Consider the following 18,809-nt stretch of genomic DNA (forward strand, 5'->3'; position numbering starts at 1 on the left):
TTTATCTGTAACATTTTGTCTTTTGCTGGGTAGGTTCCTGGTTATCTTAATTTTTGATACTATTGTAAATAAGTAGATCTTAAAATGTCATTTTTTAAACTATCTGATTTAGTAGATGGACAGGTAAGTGGTTTTTTATATTGATGCTGCATCAGCCATCTAACTAAATTCTAAGTTTATGGGTTTCTTTGGATTTTCTATAGATTCAATCAAATCAACTGCAAACAGTACAGTTGATTTTTTTTCCTTTCAAATACTAATCTTATCTTCTAATCTTTTAACTTATCTTACCACTTTGGCTGGGACCTCAGGACAGTGTTGGAAGGAAGTAGTGATGGCAAGTGTCCTTGTTTTATTCCTGATTTAGAAAAGCTTCACTGCTTCTTTCTTGAGTTTGATGGGGTCTTTTTTTTAGATACCCTTTATCAGGAGGACTGAAAATATTCAGGATTAGGTCACTGAAAGTCAAGTCCCCTCTATAATACACACCCCAGCCACAAACCTCCAGGGCAGAAGGATGACAACAGGCTGCATCAGGCAAAATTCATAGCATTAACTTTAGTCTTCCTAACCTTTCTAGAGCAAAGAAGACTTCATGAACATCTGCATGGAGCCCAACACCGTCAGCAAAGGAGACTTCATCACTGTAGGGTGAGTGGGCTGGGGTGTGTAGTAAAGCACTGAGGCTTTAAGCAGTCTGTACTCTGGTCAGACCTGACCAATCAGAGTGCCCATGAAGTCCAAGACAGATCCAGCCAGGGGCCTGTCTGGTTTGGGAACCACAGCATTCTTTCATTTGGGTTGACATGTGTGGTGCACCTCTCCTACCTTGGCTTTTCCTGTTCAATTTGGGGAGATCAGAGTGTGGGAGCAATCTTTGTCTTTTGACTAAAATGACAGAATTCAGTGTAGCATAATATTGTGTCCAGAATTTTGGCTTCAGGGTTAGAACCGCTGGGTACAAATCTTGATTCTGCCACTTACTGGCCTCATGACTTTGACGATTTCTCGACCTTCTCTGAATCCTTTCCCCTGTATACAGTATGGAATAATACTGTCACCTCTATCTCAGGATTGGTTTTGAGTCTTGAGTGAGGGACTGCGTAGGAAGTCTTTCTCATTGTGAAGCACTTCACAGCATCAGTTACGATTCACGTCAGTCCACCTTGCCCTCTTCCCAGGGCATTAATGAAAAACCTGAAAAGGAATTAAGTACCTTGGACACTTTCCAGGCATTTTCTCCCTTTTCCACTACAAAATACCTTGCCAAGTCCTGATTTGTTAAGCTCTACCTCTGCCAGCGTTTTATTGGTTAAGAATGCTCTCAGCATTCCACCAGTCTCTAGAGCATCTGAGGAGGCTGCGTGTTACCATGCCAACTGGGGACCTGCGCAGCCATCTTTCTGAGCTTTGTCTCAGAGCTCCCTCTTGTGCCCAGCTGGGGATTAGCCATCTCTGCTGCGGAGGCCAGGTCTCCGTGGCTACTCCACTCTGCACCCGCACCCACAGCACAAGGTCTCTCACCAGCTTGTGTCGTTCTTGCCTTTGGTACGGCCTTCAGATGCTGCCTAGCTGGTTCTGCAGCCCTCGTTTTACTTGCTGTGTCTGTAATAGGAGGGAAAAAGCCTTTCTTCTCCTAGAAAGCGCCCAGAAGCCACACTCTGTCTTGAGAGTCTGGCCAATGGGACCAGCTATGTTTGAATCTCCTTCAGAATACCGACATCCAAAAATAAGAAGAAAAACCGATTCCACTGCTTAAATTAGATGAAGTCATTCTGTTCCGCATGGTTGCTGTCATCATCTTTCAGCAGCAGCAATAACAGGGTTTCCTTTGGTCTCCACGGGAAGTGAAATCAAGTAATGTCTGTTTCTGATTTGAACGCTATCAGGTTGCTTTAGAAAACTGATGATGCTTCAGATGCTAAAGAGTTACTATTGTTAATGATAAAGACTGGACGAATTTACCTGGATTAGCTTTCGTCCCTTTCCCACTGACCATGACTAGCTCGGAAGGGCACGTGTACATGAGGTTGTATGTGTGTGTGTCTGTGTGTCTTACTCCCAAGCCGTCTAGTCAGGGTAAAGGTGGAGCAGGGCTAAGCAGACTGTTTACATCAATCTAGAGAATCATCAGGAAACTGCTAAGATTAGTTGTTCATATAAACATCTAGTTTAAATTAGAATAAAATTTTTCTCCCAGCCAAAGATTCACAAGAAGTACCAAATAGCAAAAGTTTAGTACTTTTTTCTAAAGAATTTCATTTCATTCCAGTTTTTTAATTTGGGTTTCTTAAATAGCCCAGGAATTAGGTACACATGGAACTGTTTAAAAATACAGAACAATTAAGAGAAAATCAGTCTTAACTTTATGCACAGTTCTCTACAATAAATCAATCTCAGTCTAGAACGTGTCCCAAGGCTAAGCAAGAATGACTGTGGGAAAAGTTACTCACAGACACCCTGGTTCAACAGGTCGTGAGTCCATCTGTTTAATCTCATCAAAAGACAGAACTTGCTACATTCTCGCAGTAGAATCTAGGTGCCAGCACGGGTTTCCCAGCTTTGTTTTTCCTGTCCCAACAGAAGTAAGAAGGTGAGAGACCCCAGGCTGCAGTGCTGACGGCACCGAGTGTCTCCGGGCCAGCCGCTGCACGCTGCTGCTTCCTGAGGTAAGCGGGGCTTAGCTGTCCCACAGCTCTGAGTCCCTTCCTGGTCTGTCTGCCTTTTCCCTCCTTCCTTCCTATTAACAGAACCCCTTTTAGGTACCTTGTACGTGCCGAGCGCTGTGCCAGGCTCTGGGTTAGATTAAGGGAGGCCTGGAAAGGTGACAGAAGCCCCTCTGAGTCACGGATTTAGGGCTGGGCTCCTAGACTTCTGGTGTTGTCAAGCCAAGCTTCTGTCAAGTGATCTAGGTCTCCTGAGCTTTTGTTTTTCTGAATGTAAATTAATGCAGATGGTTACTATAACAACGCATGGTGTTAACAGTGGATTCCAGTTTCACGTTTTTTAAAAAGCATCTGGAAGCAGTTTTCAGGATGGCACTAAATTTTTCTGTACTGTGAAATGCCACGCTTAGTAGAATAACCTATGTGGAAAAAAAGTTACTACAAATTGCCTCTGGAGGTTCGTGGCTATTTTACTATGGTATTCAAAAAGGACTGCAGGGAAAACAGAAGGTGTCTCCACGGTGGGTGGCCCATAGTTTCAATATAGCAAATGTTGAATTAAATGCATGAGCTACGGAAGGGTTTTGCAGAATGTGTAATATTAGTGTATACATAATATGATACCTTAGGTATAAAGCTAGGCAAGTCCTAAAGCGCCACCATAAAAATAATGAGTGGCCTCCCGAAGAGAACTGGCTGTCTTTCTCGCTTTCCATTTGAGAAAGGTTAGGGCTGAGGACATACGCGTGTTATATGAATTCCTGAAAGATGTGATAGGACCCTGTCTTTCAATAAGCATTTGAAAATTATAACCTTGTTTCATAAATCTCAAAATAAATCTCCAAAGGAGAGGGGGCCCCCTTGAAAGAAGCCTTTTTGATGGATAGTAGACTTGGACTGTTTCCATCAGCACCACGCCCGACCTAGGCCCTGAAAAGTCCTCCGAGGGGAGGAGGTTTTCCAGAACGACCGGCCCTGGGGCTGCGGTGCCGGCGGATCCCAGCGGCCGTGGGTGGGCTGTTCTGAAGAGTCTCCTCCCCACAGGGAACGGGGGGCTCCTTTAGCATCGACAGCGAGGAGTACGAGGCGATGCCGGTGGAGGTGAAGCTGCTCCCCAGGAAACTGCAGTTCTTCTGTGACCCGCGCAAGAGAGAAGAGATGCTCCAGGGCGCAGCCCAGTGAGCGGGCGGGAGATGGGCGCCCGACACCGCACTCCAGGCCCCCCGGGACCAAAAGGGACCAGAGAGCCCCGTCCCCGCCGTGTGGTCAGGGGCCCTGCTGGCGTTTTCATAGCAAGTACCCCTCTGCCCTTCTCACCGAGCTTCCCAGCAGCGCACGATTTGACTCTGGTGCGACGTCAGGGCCCTCCTAGATGTGCTGGTTCCAGCGAGCTCCCCCACGCACCGGACAGAAAAGGGCTAGACCTCGTGGTCTCCCACGGCGGAAGGCGCGCCCCCCGCTCCGGGCTCTGCGGCCGTTCTCGCCGACCCGGGACGGGCCGCTGCCCGCCGCCTCGTCCTGTTTCTGGGCTTCTCCATGGTGCTGCTGCTTTGTGGGCGCCGAGTCACATGCGGCGTGTTTCAGTTCTCTCCTTCACCAAAAAACGTATGTGAGGTGTTTCACTCTTCAGCCATGGCTGAAATACTGTCAAATACTAGTGCTCCCCCCCTCCATTGAATTGTTGGTTTGCATGAGAACCACCTGGGACGACTGACTTGGGGCCCAACCCAAATCCAGTAACTCAGTCGGGGCCGAGGAATCTGCATTTTAAAAGGCAGCCACTCCTCCTGGGTGCTGCTTCCACTAGAGCCCCCAAACCTACCTGGACACACAGCCGTGTAACGCAGCGGCCCACACGCTCTCCTGCTCGTGTGCTTCACATCCCGTGCCCCCACGCTCGTAAGCTGACAGCTAACATTTTTCATGGGAAGTTAGAGTTGCCAAAGTATATACTTTCTGGTGTCATGTAAATATTGATATTTTAAAATAAAACTGTTACATCACTCTTTTAAACATATTCAGCGTAACTGAAATACACAGCAGTCTGACACTCATCATCCATTTACAAAAATAAATGAGTAAGTTGTTTAGTAGTTGAAAATGTCTATTTTCCTCCTATGTATATTTCCATACCATTTTCAGCAAAGAATGCTATCATCTGTTTTTCTGCTTGAAAGTTTTTTTGTCATTCAGCCTATCTTCTTGCCAACAAAAATACAACTTTTTTAGTTCTTCAATTGTTAACTCAGTATGGAATAAATATTATCAGCAATCAAAAGACAACTGATGAATATTACAAATTTTTGATAATTAAAAGTTAACATTTTATTAGAATGCTCTTTATCCTAATGAGTTCATTTATCCAAAAACACATGTTATTTATAGCTAACAAAAGACAACATTACAGATGTAAACACAGAAATAAGCAGATGGGCTAGAAAAAATTCTGCTGTAACAATGTCACGCAGTTCTCTGAATTCCTTCCAAACTGCAAATTCAGTGATTGTTTAGCTTAACTGTTGAGTAGATCCTCCTTCCGTTTGTTGAAAGCAGAGAACTAGGAACTACCTGCCTTGCTAAGGATGTGTTAATGTAATCATTTATGGCTGGTGCCCTGAGGCAGATCAGTTTTAGGACAGAGCATATACCCACACCGACGAACCGTCCAGGGAGTGAAGACCAATGCTTGAAGGATTATAAATGTAGCAGCTATGAAAAGACTGTGACTGCAATACTGGTACAATAACGCTTACCTGTTTACCTCTGTGTTCTTCAGAGCGGCAGTTAAAAGCTATGCTTTTGCTAACAAAACAAACCCAAAACCAAACACAGGTGGGTCCAAACATGCAAGGAGCACCCACTCCATTCTGCCCTTGGAGGGGAGAGGGGATGCTGTGGGGTAAGAAAACACAGCTTCTATGTGAGCCAAGGGTCTCTGGCTTATCTGGTTCTATAACAGAGTATAAAGGACCAGCACAGAATCTTGGCTATCAGCATACGTTTATCGAGTGATTCTAATCTTTCCATAGAAATGATGGCACATACGATTGGGGAAGGGTATTGAATTCAGATTAATATTTCTATTCATTTTTAAATATAAATATGTCCAAGTTCAAATTGTTTTTTTGATTCAGACTATTTCCTGACAACACGGTTGCCTTACCATCTGTCACCTTGTTCTTTCCATTGTCCTCCATGTAAGTCCACGTAAAGGATGTTTAACGCAGCTGTGAGACCCTCGTCGGCCAGACCTGGAATGTAGAGTGAGTCCCCCACTGCTGTTTAGTACAAATCTTTAATCAGACTAATTCTGCTTAAAACCCCAGAGCATCTCTATCAAAAACAGAGCAGATGTTTTACATTAAATTCAGTTTCGTTGAAAGCCTTTTGCTTAACCCCACACCGATCCGTACGCACGGTTATTACTGTGTGCGGTGCTTTACACGTGCAGCTCTGTTCTCAGTCCTAGGAGGTAGGTAATACGTGACACGTAACTTTGAAGGTAGGAACCTGGCTTGGAACAGAGCTAACAATGTTAGGGATTGACTCTATGCTGCCTTTAAGTAACTCCCCAGAAGGTTCAAAATAAAACCTGAGTGTGTCTCAGTAGATAATGCAAACTTCAATAGGAGGATGTGAAACTAAAAGGCTTTGGTCTCTGGGGGGGTTCCTCCTCCAGAAGTTGTCTGATGTGAATGAGGGCTAACGGTCCTGGCTTTCCTGGATGGCAGGGTTATGCCCAGCCTGGGTTTCCATTACCTGGAGGAAGGGCTGGATAAACAGGGCCACCAGGAGCGCAGGCCCCGGCTCTGCGGCGTCCTCCATCGTCACTGTGAGTGACGTAGGCGTTCAGGGCTGTGGGTTCCGCCCTGCCCTGGGCTGTCGCTCCTTCCTACCACAGACCACATTTCTTGGACAAGGTGAAGGACGGGAGCACACGTGTTCATTTTAAAATGTGAATTTTAATTGTAAAAACTGTTTTCTGTAAATATAGTTATATCAGCCTCTCTGCAGACAACTTGGTTCAGATATATACAGATATGATATACACAGACGCTGTTTGTACCACAGAACAAGGTCAGGTCAAGACACATTTACTCTCCAGGATGAACCCCCAGCTTTCTTCAGGCCTTTAAGTGATCGGCATTGAAGAGAGAAAAAAACATATGGAGCTGCTGTATATTTAGGGTGAAATTTATCACCTGCCTTCCTAACTTCATACTATGAGGTAAAGACTTAAACCAAAAACAGATTCCGTTTCTCTTATTGCTGTAACTCTGAACACTGGGGCATCAATCAAAATAGGGGTTTGACATTGAAGGCGACAGGGAGGCTCTATGCTGATCCTAGCTGGAAGACAGAGCAAAACTGTTTCCAAGGCTTACGATTGCTTTTTCACCCAAGGTTTATTTCTCAGACCAACAGGCTCGGGGGAAATAAAGGAGGTTAGTTTTGTGCCCCTCTGCTCTGCGCCCCACCCTCCTGCCCAGGCTGCTCAAAGCACAGGGCTCTCTCCTTCCCTCCCTGGACTTCCAGCTACACCGAGACTCGTTTCCTCAAGCCGCCGCCAGGATTTTTTTAGACTTTTAGTTTTGCTTGGTTTGGCCAAAGGAAGGAGTTTTCACTCCCATGTCAACGATGTATGTTAATAACCAGCTAATTCAGTGGACTGTGTGGGGATTTTTCACTTTGTGGGGCATCTCTGGCTGGTTCAGAGCACCACACCCCACCTCCGCACCCCCAAGCTGTCCTCAGAAAGCAAAGTCAGTGGACCAGTAGACTCAACAGGCATTCTACAGCAAACAGAGGTCACTCATACCTCTCCTCCTAGGTAATAAAATACACTTTCTGAATTTACATGCCATTCTCTCTAAAAGCCCATACTGAGCCGAGCTTCTAGAAGAAACGCTCAAGAGATGAAAGCAGGGCCTTACCTCTCCATCGCCATTTCTCTGCACAGCCCTAGAAAATTCTTAGTTCCTTTCTGAATGTGCAGTTTCATCCAGCTGCCCCTGTATTCTAGCTCCAGAGTGAGTTAAAGTGCAAGTTACAAAGCTACCTCTGACCTCCCCCCACTCCAGTGAAGAGGCCTAATGATCAACACGGTCACATTTGCCTCCTTTTGTATGAGAGTCTTCCCTAAGCTCGGTGACCGGCTGTGTGTCATCCTCCCTGGGACTGTCCGTTTTGTCCCCTAAGGAGTGCTGTTTGATTTCACAGGACAGTCCTTATTCAACTCTTCAAAACATTTAAATCATAAAACTTTCATGAGGTCTCGGTTGCTTCCAAATTACAATACTTCCCATTTATTCTAGGATGATAGTTTTGAAATCTCCTTCCATTTCAACATCTGCATACTCAATTCATCATATAGTAATATCGATATAAAAATAAAACTTCCATTTCTTATAAGAAAAACATTGACTTAATTCACAGTTAGCCTTTTCCCACAACACTCAGCCCTCCAGTAGCTCCTGGGAACAGAGGTATATTAGTAATACAAATGGAATATTACAAATCCGTGACCTGGGAGTAAAAGGAGCTCTTAACTCCTTCTCTTCCCCTACCTGAATCAGAAAAGGGTTTTCCTGAAATGAGAGGGGACGGACTGGCTGCTGGGGTAAAACCGCCCCCCGGGTCTGCAGGATCCTCACCGCAGGGCCCAAGTATAACAGCCAAGGAAAGACCCGAGGACCAGCCTTCTCAGATTCTGAGCCCCGCAGCGAGGACCCTAACAGGGAGATGAAAGCCTGTGCGGGACACCTTGGTCCCTGTATTAACTTTCTTGCCTGTTAAAGAACTGTCATCACACGAAGGCAAGTTCACTATCCAGCTGAACATTGTCTAATTGTCTTCAGCAGTGCCCTCCCCCTCCTTTACCTCTGCAAGTGCGATCTGTTGGGACTGGAGAAAGCACCTCAATCCGTTCCCTGGCCTCTGCAGTTTCATTTAAAAAAAGAAAGGAAAAAAGAAACCCAGTCCCTGAGGTCCCTGCCTCCTCCTGGAGGGTGGCTGTATTACCATTAAAAGGTTAATCCATCACTGCCCTTCACAAAAGGTTCCCTAAAGGCCTCAGTTTAAAGTTGAATAATCTCATCTTTTTATTGTGTTTGAAGGGCTTCCAGTGTATTAAGACAAATAGCAAGTCCATCCTCATAAGCACCAGAATCAAAAACAGGGATTCACCTATAATTTCATGTCGCTTTACCTTCTAGCTAAAATACCACACAGAAGAATACTCACACGTGGTACTTAGAGCTACTCTGCACCCTGTGCTGCACCTGCATTTCCCATCTTGATTTTCACCAGGGACAAAAGCAAGGTCAGTTATAGATGCAGATCCCTATGCTAAACTATTTCTAGCAGTCTGTCAATGAATTCAGCTTCCCTTCCCCAGCCAAATGTTAGAAGAGATGCCATAATGGACGACGGATCTGGGAGGCACTGGCCTCATTCACAGCAAGCACAGGGCCCCAGGTGGGACAGTGACGTCGGAAAGGATCTACACCAGCCTGAGTGCTTCATGCTTAACAAAAGCCAAAGCTAACTCTAAACAACTAATTGGCCCATACTTCTTGGTCTGGTAAAAGATAAGTCCTACTATTTCTGACTCCTGAAGCATCTTAATCCAGAGGCCAACTAGACCTTGCCCTCAAGGCTGAATATCACCATCGACCAAGACTGCAAACTTGAGAAACCCATTTTACCAGACATCAGTAAACCCCAAGCCTGGATTCGAGGCCCCACAAGGACTCTTGCCACCTAGAATTTCTTCTAACTTGATTCAAGGTTGAGCCAGCAGCCCCCGTGTCTCAGGTCAGCAATGTGTCCAGGTTAGTACGTGGCTCACGGCATGGTGTTAGATCAGGCTTCAAGGTCCCAGAAGCCAGCTGGGGCAGGGGAGGGTGGAGGTCTAAGAGTCGAGAGGGGCAGAAGACCACCCTCAGTCAATGCACCACACCTGAGGTCCCCAACCCTGCTCCAGAAGGCCAATGGTGGTAGTCCCTGCCCCTACAGAGAACAGGGAAGGCCGTTCACCACCGTCTCCCACACAAAAGCAGATGGTTTCTCAGAAAATATCTCAACAGTGACAGAAAATCAAGCCTCTGTGGCTTCAAGCTTCTGCTGTCAACGTGCAGGGACTCCTGCCTGGCACGTCACTAACGAATTGCCCTTTCAGAGACCTGGCAGTGAGTGATGCTGGGCTGTGCTGCTTACCCAAGAGATGAGGGAGAACGCAGCAGGGTGGGAGCCTTCAGAAGGTGATCTCGGAAGTAAGAGGCCCCGAGCTCCATCCCAGGCAAGAACCCCTCGGGGGGTGACAGGGATGCAGGTAACTACGGGCATGTCAATCAGCCAGGCAGAGGCAGCGCGGTACCAGCCTGCTGGCCCCACGAGGAAGCTGGCAAGGTCCTCTTAAAGCACTCCTGGGAGTGAGGGGGGGAGTTCTGATCTCGGGCCAGCTGAGCTCAGGCTGCGTATGACCTCAGACATGGCACTGCCCCAGGGGCAAGCCCTCTCAGGGGCACCCCACCCCAGCCCTCTGCACGAGCATCGCAGGGCTGGGAGAGATGCACGGAGACACCAGACGGACGGCTGCCTAGAACATCGTGGAGTTGAAAGGAGCCCAGAACCCCGGGTCCACCATCCAAAGGGAAATACAGGAACCTCATTTTCATCCCATTACCTTTGCACCAGCACTTCTGAGCTTGGAGCTACAGCACCATAGAACAGACATGTTTGCGTGCAGAACGCCCCTGGAGCAGAAGTGCTTAAAAGAGTATTCCGCCAACAAATTCCCCAACTCCACAGAATGTGTCTGCCTGTGTCCTCCAAGAGAATCTGACCTCTCCTCTCACCCCCACCCCTGCTCCTGGCTCCTGACACACCCCCCTTAGAAAACCTTGAACCTTTGGGTACCACTAAAAGTAACCTTTACTTGACCCAAGTTAGAAAGGACGCTCCTTTTCCAGGGGCAAGAGGAGACGGCCGCTCTTCGAGGAAAAAGGCAGTGAAGCTTCAGCTTCTAAACATAGACTTTTTTTTTCTTTTGTAAACATATATATTACTGAAATGATGGCTAAACCCACAGAGGAGAAAAATGTACTGTACAGTTTACATTTCAGTGCCCAAACTTATTTATATATTTACATAAAAGATGCTACCTTGATTAATCAATGTCTGTTTGCATTTCCACATGTGAATTTCTCTAGTCTTGAACTTCCTATAAGGAGCTGCAGTGAAAATATTTTGGAATCAAGCAATAAGCCCTATAAAGCTGTTTTTGAGATAAGAATTATGATGCATCCATTTGAGGGTTATTTCTCTCTGCTGTGTACATCAGCTTGGCTGGAACTTGGTCCCAGACACAAATCCACTGATGGCTATTCCAATAACAGAGCCAGGCAGGAAGGGTGGAGGGGAAGAAATTATTTGTCACCAACAGCCCGGTATCCCAAGTCAAAAATCCTAAACTGGTCCAAAAAACTAAACTCTTGCTCAGAGGAGGCAGCTTCTCTGGCTAACAAACCATCACTGCCTCCCCTAAGCTGGCATCCACTGAACGCCCCAAAGAGAATAGGCAGGGGCTGACAGGAGCTGTCCCAGGTCAGAACATTCCAGAGGAAAGCAGGTAAACCCATCACCCACACTCGGGGTTCCTGGCCACTTTCCTGGCTGAAGGCACTGTCTCATTTGCTCTCTAACAAACCTGTTACGTCTCTGGTCCCAATTACTGAGCTCAAGGAATGTCATCTCTGCTAAAGACAAGTGTGTCTGTGAGGGCTCAAAATTGTACACAGTCTGGCTGACACTGCCCCACAGGACCCTGCCAGCCCATCCCGAGAGGAGGGGAATCAGAGAAAGAGGACTAGTACATGAATGGCCACCATGAACTTACTCTGAGAAAGGTTTCAAGGCTGCATTTTACAATTTTAGTTTTCAGCTGACTGAAGCAACCTCTCTCCCTGTCATCTGTCCTGAGAGAAGCTCATACTTGGTGTCAGAAATATCCTTTGTCCCACTTTGAAATCTACTCACGTGAACAGAGAAAACAGAGATTTCCCTAAGAAACAGGAAAAGGGATTCAATACCAAGACTAGACTCCCAGCACTGATAAAAACCTTCAAAGGCCATCTGGTGTAGCTGCTGCTTCGGGCAGACTGACATCCAAGGCCACGCTGGACAGACAGTTGTCTCATTCTCGAATTCATCCAGGGACAAAGACCACAGAGACTTTCTGAACAGTCCCTCCTAGCTGTTTCCAGAGCTCAGCCCGCTCCTGGTGACACTCGGCCTTTGCCACGTCTCCTCAAGTCACTCAACAAAAAGATGAGAGAATCTACCTTGAGAATGCCTAAGATCAAACCAGGCGGCAGCTCTGAAAGTGGCAGCTCCCAACGACCTGCCAAAGCAGGACACAAAGCCAAGGCGCGCTCATCTTACCTCTAGGGAGGAAGAGAAGAGAGGAGATGCAAAGATGACATTTGTTGGAAGTATAAACAATATTCCTTTGTGTCAACTTAATAAAAAAAATCAGGCCATCGGGAGCCTGGGTACACTTCCCAAGTGACAGTGGCTCACAGTCCGGCTCACGCCTCCTACGGGCAGCAAGGGTTGTCAATGACCAACATGACATCAATGCCGTATGCCTCCAGCAGGTCCATAAGAAAGCTCCGATCTCCCTGAGGGTCCAGACCCATGCCCCGGGCGTGCTCGGCTGTCAGCGTTTTGTCTTGACTGGCGGACACCTCCAACAGAGTCTGAAATATCCGGTTGTTCTGCTCGAGGAAAAACCTGCATTTGCAAGACAAGACATGGGGAAGGGAGAGCAGAAGAGACAAAAAAGCTCACCCAGTAACCCGCATGTGGGGACCCAAACTACACTCTTTTGTTTGATATGCCTTTAAATGGTTTCCAAAGTCTTGACACATCTTTTAGAAGAAGAAAACAGGAAGTTAAGGAGTTATTAAAGTGCTACTGAGGTCAGCAAAGAACTGGCATTAGCCATGGTGTGATTAACAAAATCTCCGAGTAAGGGATGGCCTGACTGCCAAAAACATACTTTCCTCGTAAGAGGGAGGTTACCAGGGGTTTAAGCACAGCTTTAGGGAGAGGGCCCACATATTGTGTTCCTCTCTTTCTGCTCCATCAGAAAGGGAAGAGAAAGAATAAAAAAAACAAAACCAAAAAAACTGACCATGCAGTTCAGAGGTCAAGATCTAATGTGAGAAGCTGAAATCCACCTTCGAAGCCCTGGACGGGCAATCAGAGCCAGAGGCAGGCTCTGAAATGGCTCTCCAGCCCCTGAGCCTTCCACACAGAAGAGCTGGAGCTCACAGAGCTGGGGCAAGCAGGGGGTGGGCTGAAGCCAGCCACGCCTGAGCGGGGAGTAAAGAAGGGCGAGTCAGGCTGGAGGTAACCCCTAGTGCCACAGCTCACCGTTATCCGTGGGTATCTGCGTTTCTTTGATTGCTTTTTTTGTTTTGAGTTATGCACAGAACATGCTTTGAACGTCAGTGACCCACAGTACTGTATGAATGTATGAACCGTGTTCAGAAGAGGCATTAACTGCCTAGACTTTTCAGCTGTGTTGCACAGAGCACAGGGCCCAGGGCCCCAGGGCCCCAGGCCGCTCTGAGCGCTCAGGAGTAGCAGGCGCAATGCAATGTGTCAAAGCTCGATCAGACTGCTGGCTCTGTGCTCGGTTCCCAGACATTTTTACATCTAAACAGCATGAATGTGTAACAAAGTACACTCTTTTAGAATCAAAGTCCTGTCTCTTTGTGGAACTGTCCACATTAAGTTTTCAATCTCAAAGCGAGAAACAGTGCTAACTACAAGCGCTATTTCCCTGCCCCCACCCTAGCACATGGGGTAGGCAGGCCAGACAGACAGCGGGGAGGAGTGCTTCTAGTCCAATTACAGTTCTGTTCTCATCACTGAGCACTATTTCACACAGCGGCTTATGAATGGAATCAGTGTTGGAGGGTATTAAGACCATGGCTCCTGCCCCGACCACCCACATTTTGGGGGAGAGGAATTTTATTAGATTCAAGAGTTAAATTTTCTGATGAGCCCGCCATACTCAGCACAAGGAACCGCACTATTCAAAGGAAGCAATGGGTGAGGAGTCCCTGAATCCCCAGCGACAGACAGAGCTCCTGGGAGGTGGTCATGTGGCTGGAAATGTCCAAAGGAAGACAAATGTCAGGACTCCCATTTTCTCTTAATGATCCTCCCCTGATGTTTAACTCTCCTGGGTCCCCCCTAATGATATTTCAGGGCTCAGGTGGGCTGTGTGTGGAGCCCAGCTCTAAGGGCCCTTGGCAGCAATAAAGGACATCCTTGGACTGCAGCCGGGAACAGGGGAGGGATCCAGGCCTGGGATGCGAAGGGGTCCTCAGGGAGGCCCACGACCGCCGCCGGGATGACTTACAGCACAAAGAGGTCCTCTTCACAAGGGTTATAATCTCCTTCTACTTCCTGGGAATACAGCAGCATCTGCCTGTGGGGAGGAGGTCACCGTCAGAGTCTGATGGGGCTACAGTGACCCCAGCCAGAGGCTAGGTCACCGGCCAGGCAGCTGCACGGGCCACCACCTCCCCAGAAGGAGGCTGACCCAAAGCTACACCCCCCAACCCCCACCCTCTGCTCCCTGCCCTGTCCAGAGGCAGGGATAGAAGGGGCCAGAGAGGAAGAAGCCAGGCTTGGAGTCAGGGGCGGATTCCACCCCTGTGTGATCCCAGGCAGGTGACCACCTTTCCTAATTGTCCATAATATCGGGATGAAGTGATGATGCCACTGATGTTACTGCTGATACCAACATGCTTCCTCGGGCTTCACAGATTCGAGAGGCTGCCAGAAAGAGGTCGCCCCATGCAGCCGGCTGCCCTCCCGTCAGGGCAGTGTGCGCTGGGAGCCCGGCTGCGCTTCGCCCCTCCAGCTGCCAGCAGACGGGCAGAAATGCTCCGACAGGGAAGGGGTGGAGGGCGGGCTTGAGAGGTACCCCCCCCCCCCCCGCGCTCGGGGCGCGCCGCCCAGGCCCCGGGGCTCTACCTCTGCTCGTTGAGCCGCCGGAACTTCTCCCTGTCCGCGCTGTTGATCTTCAGCAGCGGCTGCAGGTGGTCGTGGTGCGTCCGCACGTTCTGGTTGTCCACGTAGACGTCGTACAGCTCCCGCTTCTCCTCGAAGATCTTCTCCGTGGTGCCTGCGGGCCCTGGGGATCAGGAGGCGGGACCGCGAAGGGCGGCCCCGGGGGGAACCACCCCGACCTGGCCGGGGAACCCGGGGACCGGGGGTCCGGGGAGGGGGGCCCCGGGCGGAGCTGGCCCTGGCAGGCGCTCGGGGCAGACATGCGCGCGCAGGATGGGGAGGGCCCCGTACTCACAGGCCACATAGGACAGCTCTACCTCCAGGCTCTCGATGTCGGCCACGTTCACGTAGAAGAAAGGCTTGGACTCGGGAACGGTGCCCCCGATACCGGGCAGAGAGACGTTGGCCAGGCAGCAGCAGCAGTACACTGCGGGCACAGGGGAGGTGAGGGGGGCCTGGGCCCCTGCAGCCGCCTCCCCCGAGCCTGCTGGCCACGTCCCTGGGCGCTCGGCCTCGCCGATACTGCTGGGGGCGGGGCTTCGTGCTGACCTGGCACCCTGAGGAGAGCGGGGGTGGAGGAGCAAGCCTTTCAGGCCCCGCAGCAGAAACCGGATCTCCTCAAGGCCACGCCACCAAGGTCATATCCAACGGGGACACGTTTTAGCCTTCGTCCCACGAGGTCTTGCTTAGGATTTAGCTACCTGTGACCTTACTGCCTGCCACCCTTGCATCTTCTGACCGTGTCCCTCAGCCTCCTCTGCCCTCCTCCTTTATCGGTTCACCTCCTGGGCCTGCATCTTCAACGCTGGCACGTCCCTCCCCACTCACTCTCCCCAGGTGATGCCACCCACCCCACGGCTAGCCGCGCGGTTTCTGTGCCACCCTCAGCTCTGTATCTCCGGCCTGGCTTGTCCCCCAAGGTCCTGACCCAACTACACCAGTGCCTAGTGTCCCTCTCGAGAAGGCCTTACAGCAGCACACACCTGTCATGTCAAAAGTTAAGTGTCATAACCCCCCTGCCACCTGCTCCTCCTCAGTGCCCCACCTGGTGGCCCCACCATCCTTGTCATGTCATCTTAGACTCTTTCTCCGTTACCTCGCACACATCCGAACCTTACAACCCAATCAGACACCAAAGTTTGTCAGGTTTCACTCTCAAATATCACTTGAATCCATCTTCTCTACCTTAATCCAGACCCTTATCTCTCACCAGACTACTGATTCGTCACCCAATACATCTTATGTATTACCAGAGTCCACATTTAAAAATACAAATCCAACCATGTCACTCCTGGGCTTAAAACCTGTGCACTTCCGCTCCCCTCACCCCCTAGACCCCAAACGGCTCAATCTCTTCTGACCTCCGTCAACCATGCAAAGACTCGGGCAGTTTCTGTTGCAGAGAACCTGGGAAGAGCCCCTGACTTTGGCTTCTAGTTACCTCTATAGCATACGACGCCCACAGGAGGGGGAGAAAATATCAAAATGCGCTTTCGAAGTAAGGCAAATTTCCAAAGGATGAGGATCTGCTCTCCAAAGAACTTAATAAACTGAGACATGCAGCCAGCTGGGTGTGTGATCTGAGAAAACGAAAAGGGGGTGGGGGGCAGGGAGGGAGGAAGAGCTTATTAGAAATATTGCAAAAAATATTCAGTACAGGTATGTGCTAACCCCCCCCCCAAAAAAAACCCCTAAGATATATAACCAGATAGATACAATAAGGGACGGTTACTTCTACATAAAATGGTATTTTTCACTTAGAAAGTCTTATGTTGAACTAGAATGCTATGGTTCAACAGCTCCCCCGATACTCTGACATTTGAGTGTAGGGATAATGAACTACCTTCCCTGGGGAAGGGGTGCAGAGGCAGCAGAGCTGGACGTAACCTGTGAAGACCTCTCAGGTGACGGGCACCCCAGTGAGAAGTCCCGCTCCAAACATGACTGATCACCGGAAGGAAGAAAGGGTGAGCCAACAGTCCCAGGTGAGATCCCAGAAGTCCTGGGACCCCACTCCTGTCTGCACAGGTCACACAGGCAGGAAGACCCCCAGGCCACTGGCACAACTGCACTGAACTCCACCCGCACCTCCTCTTAGGGCGGGACGCGAGGCGCCCCCAACCTCTGGGGGCCGCCTCCCCAGAGCCCGGAGCCAAGGTGGATCCTGGGGGTTAGAGCACAGCTCGGAGCCAGGGAGGGCCAGAGCCAGCCCCGCTCTGCCAGTCACTAACAGGGAGGCCTGGGGAAAGTCAACCAGAGTTTCTGGTTCACTTTCCTTATCTGTAAAATGGGGAGACCCCCACATCCCTCAGATGGCTGGAAGGACCATTTGTGAAAATCGTATGGAGCACGTAGCACGTGGGAAGAGCCCACGTGCAGCGGCCATGACTGTCGCTGACAGGACGCAAGGCTTCAAGCCAGGCGCTTGGTGAGCGCTGGGGAAGGTGACCTCCATGATCAGGCGTCAGAAGTCCTAGGGCTCTTCACCCTCCCAGATGCAGGAGAGAGCACCAAGGCCGCCTGCTGGGCGTGACACCTGGCAGCGCTCCAGGGTACCCGCCACCCATGCCCTCTGGACCCCTGGGGGGGCTTCCCTTCCCGGGCACCAGCACCATCCCTTCGCCCCAGGCCTGCAGGAGGGCTGCCCTAGTAGAAAGCCCTGTCTGCCCTCTGCCTACTTCCTCTGCCACCATGTCCCACGTCTCCAGGAGGAGAGGCAGCGAGCCATCTGGTCACTGACTCTAATCACACCTCTCCCGAAATCCTCGCCTCCCCTGGTTCCCTCCCTTCTTCTGCCTGTTCCACCTCAGCCTCTGGCTTCTACCCGCCAACCAGACAGAATGGAGCCAAAGCTTCTTCCTCTCAGCACACCCTCTGCTTCTCCTCGCGCCTGAAACGTGTGCTTCTACTGCATGAAGGCCTTTCAGGGTTTTGTCCAAATGCATCCTGGGCCCTAGCATCCTAGAATAAATCACCAATCCTTCTTCTGATCTTACTTACTTATTCCTTTGTTCACAGAAGTAGGTGTGCATCCTTGCAAGAACTATTCCTCACGAGCTCACTCTGCGCCAAGCCCTGTGCTAAGCAGTCTTGTTCCAACAGTGAACCAAAGGCCAGGCGCTGCCCTCGTAGAGTTTACAGGCCAGTGGGAGAGGCCAGTGGGAGATGCAGGGATGCAGGCACTCAAGCCCCAGCCTGGTGAGAGCCGTGATGGGAGGAGGGCAGGGGGTGCAGGATCATGTGCAAAGGCCCGGAGACAGGAGAACACAAGTCGCTTCTTGGGAACTGCCAGTGGCCAGGGAGCTAGACAGGGGCCTGGGCTGCAAAGAGAGCAGCCCCACGAGGGCAAAAACTTCCTCTGTCCAAGTGCATGGCATTCCTCCTGCTTTCACTTCAATCCATTTCCCTTTTCTCAGCCTTGTTCTGCTGCAGCTTTTACAGACAACTTTCTTTTCTTGACCTGCACAGTTCCTACCTTTATGTTTTCCCTCCGACCTTTCATGTCAGGTCCTCTCTCCTCTTCTTACTCCCTGACTACTACTGTTGGCAGGCCCCTGGGGTTCTCACTTCCTCCCTCACCTTTCACCCATATCACCCTGGGAGTCCATCCACTCCTGGGGCTCAGCCCCTCATCTCTGTCTCTCTCCCACTCTCCCTCTTCCCTAGGGGAGCATCTACCAGCCGTGGCTGGGCCTCTCAGAGAGGCCGCCTCCTGCCCTCCTCCCACTGCCTGGGTTTTATTTATTTTTCCCTCTGCAATAGTCTTAGGTCTGACCTCTACTTAATAAGCTTTTAAAAAAAATTTCTTTATACGTGTTCACTATGTAAAAAATTCATTAAACAGTATACATATAATTTTTCAACCGGTTGATACAAATGTTTTATCTCAATAGGAAGGTTACATAAAAATTTCTTTGTATCTACATGTACGTGATAGTCCACGAATGACCAGTGGGATCCTGTCACACATACCGCATTTTCAGCACTGCATTTTCCCCCAGCCCCTTCCTTTCTTACACATCTAAGCACTGTCCCTCCAGACCTACCTCA

General features: G+C 49.6%; 2 protein-coding genes across 2 annotated transcripts in view; one reads left to right on the top strand and one right to left on the bottom strand.

The window, feature by feature from the left end:
• Nucleotides 1-4,679, top strand: part of AGK (acylglycerol kinase) — a 95,480-nt gene extending 90,801 nt beyond the window's left edge. Inside the window, 4 exon segments of the mRNA XM_014559861.2 lie at nt 581-651; nt 2,584-2,614; nt 2,616-2,669; nt 3,711-4,679. Coding sequence (XP_014415347.2) covers nt 581-651; nt 2,584-2,614; nt 2,616-2,669; nt 3,711-3,848 — 294 coding nt within the window. The 3' untranslated portion in view covers nt 3,849-4,679.
• The window catches only part of DENND11 (DENN domain containing 11), a 43,055-nt gene continuing 26,589 nt past the window's right edge, over nt 2,344-18,809 (bottom strand). The window contains exons 5-9 of the mRNA XM_032483513.1: nt 16,201-16,339; nt 15,055-15,186; nt 14,724-14,874; nt 14,104-14,172; nt 2,344-12,461 (exon numbers count right to left, since the gene is read on the bottom strand). Of these exons, the coding sequence (XP_032339404.1) occupies nt 12,266-12,461; nt 14,104-14,172; nt 14,724-14,874; nt 15,055-15,186; nt 16,201-16,339 (687 nt within the window). The 3' untranslated portion in view covers nt 2,344-12,265. The remainder of the gene's footprint in view (nt 12,462-14,103; nt 14,173-14,723; nt 14,875-15,054; nt 15,187-16,200; nt 16,340-18,809) is intronic.

This window comes from Camelus ferus, chromosome 7 (assembly GCF_009834535.1).
Source record: "Camelus ferus isolate YT-003-E chromosome 7, BCGSAC_Cfer_1.0, whole genome shotgun sequence".
Taxonomy (NCBI): domain Eukaryota; kingdom Metazoa; phylum Chordata; class Mammalia; order Artiodactyla; family Camelidae; genus Camelus; species Camelus ferus.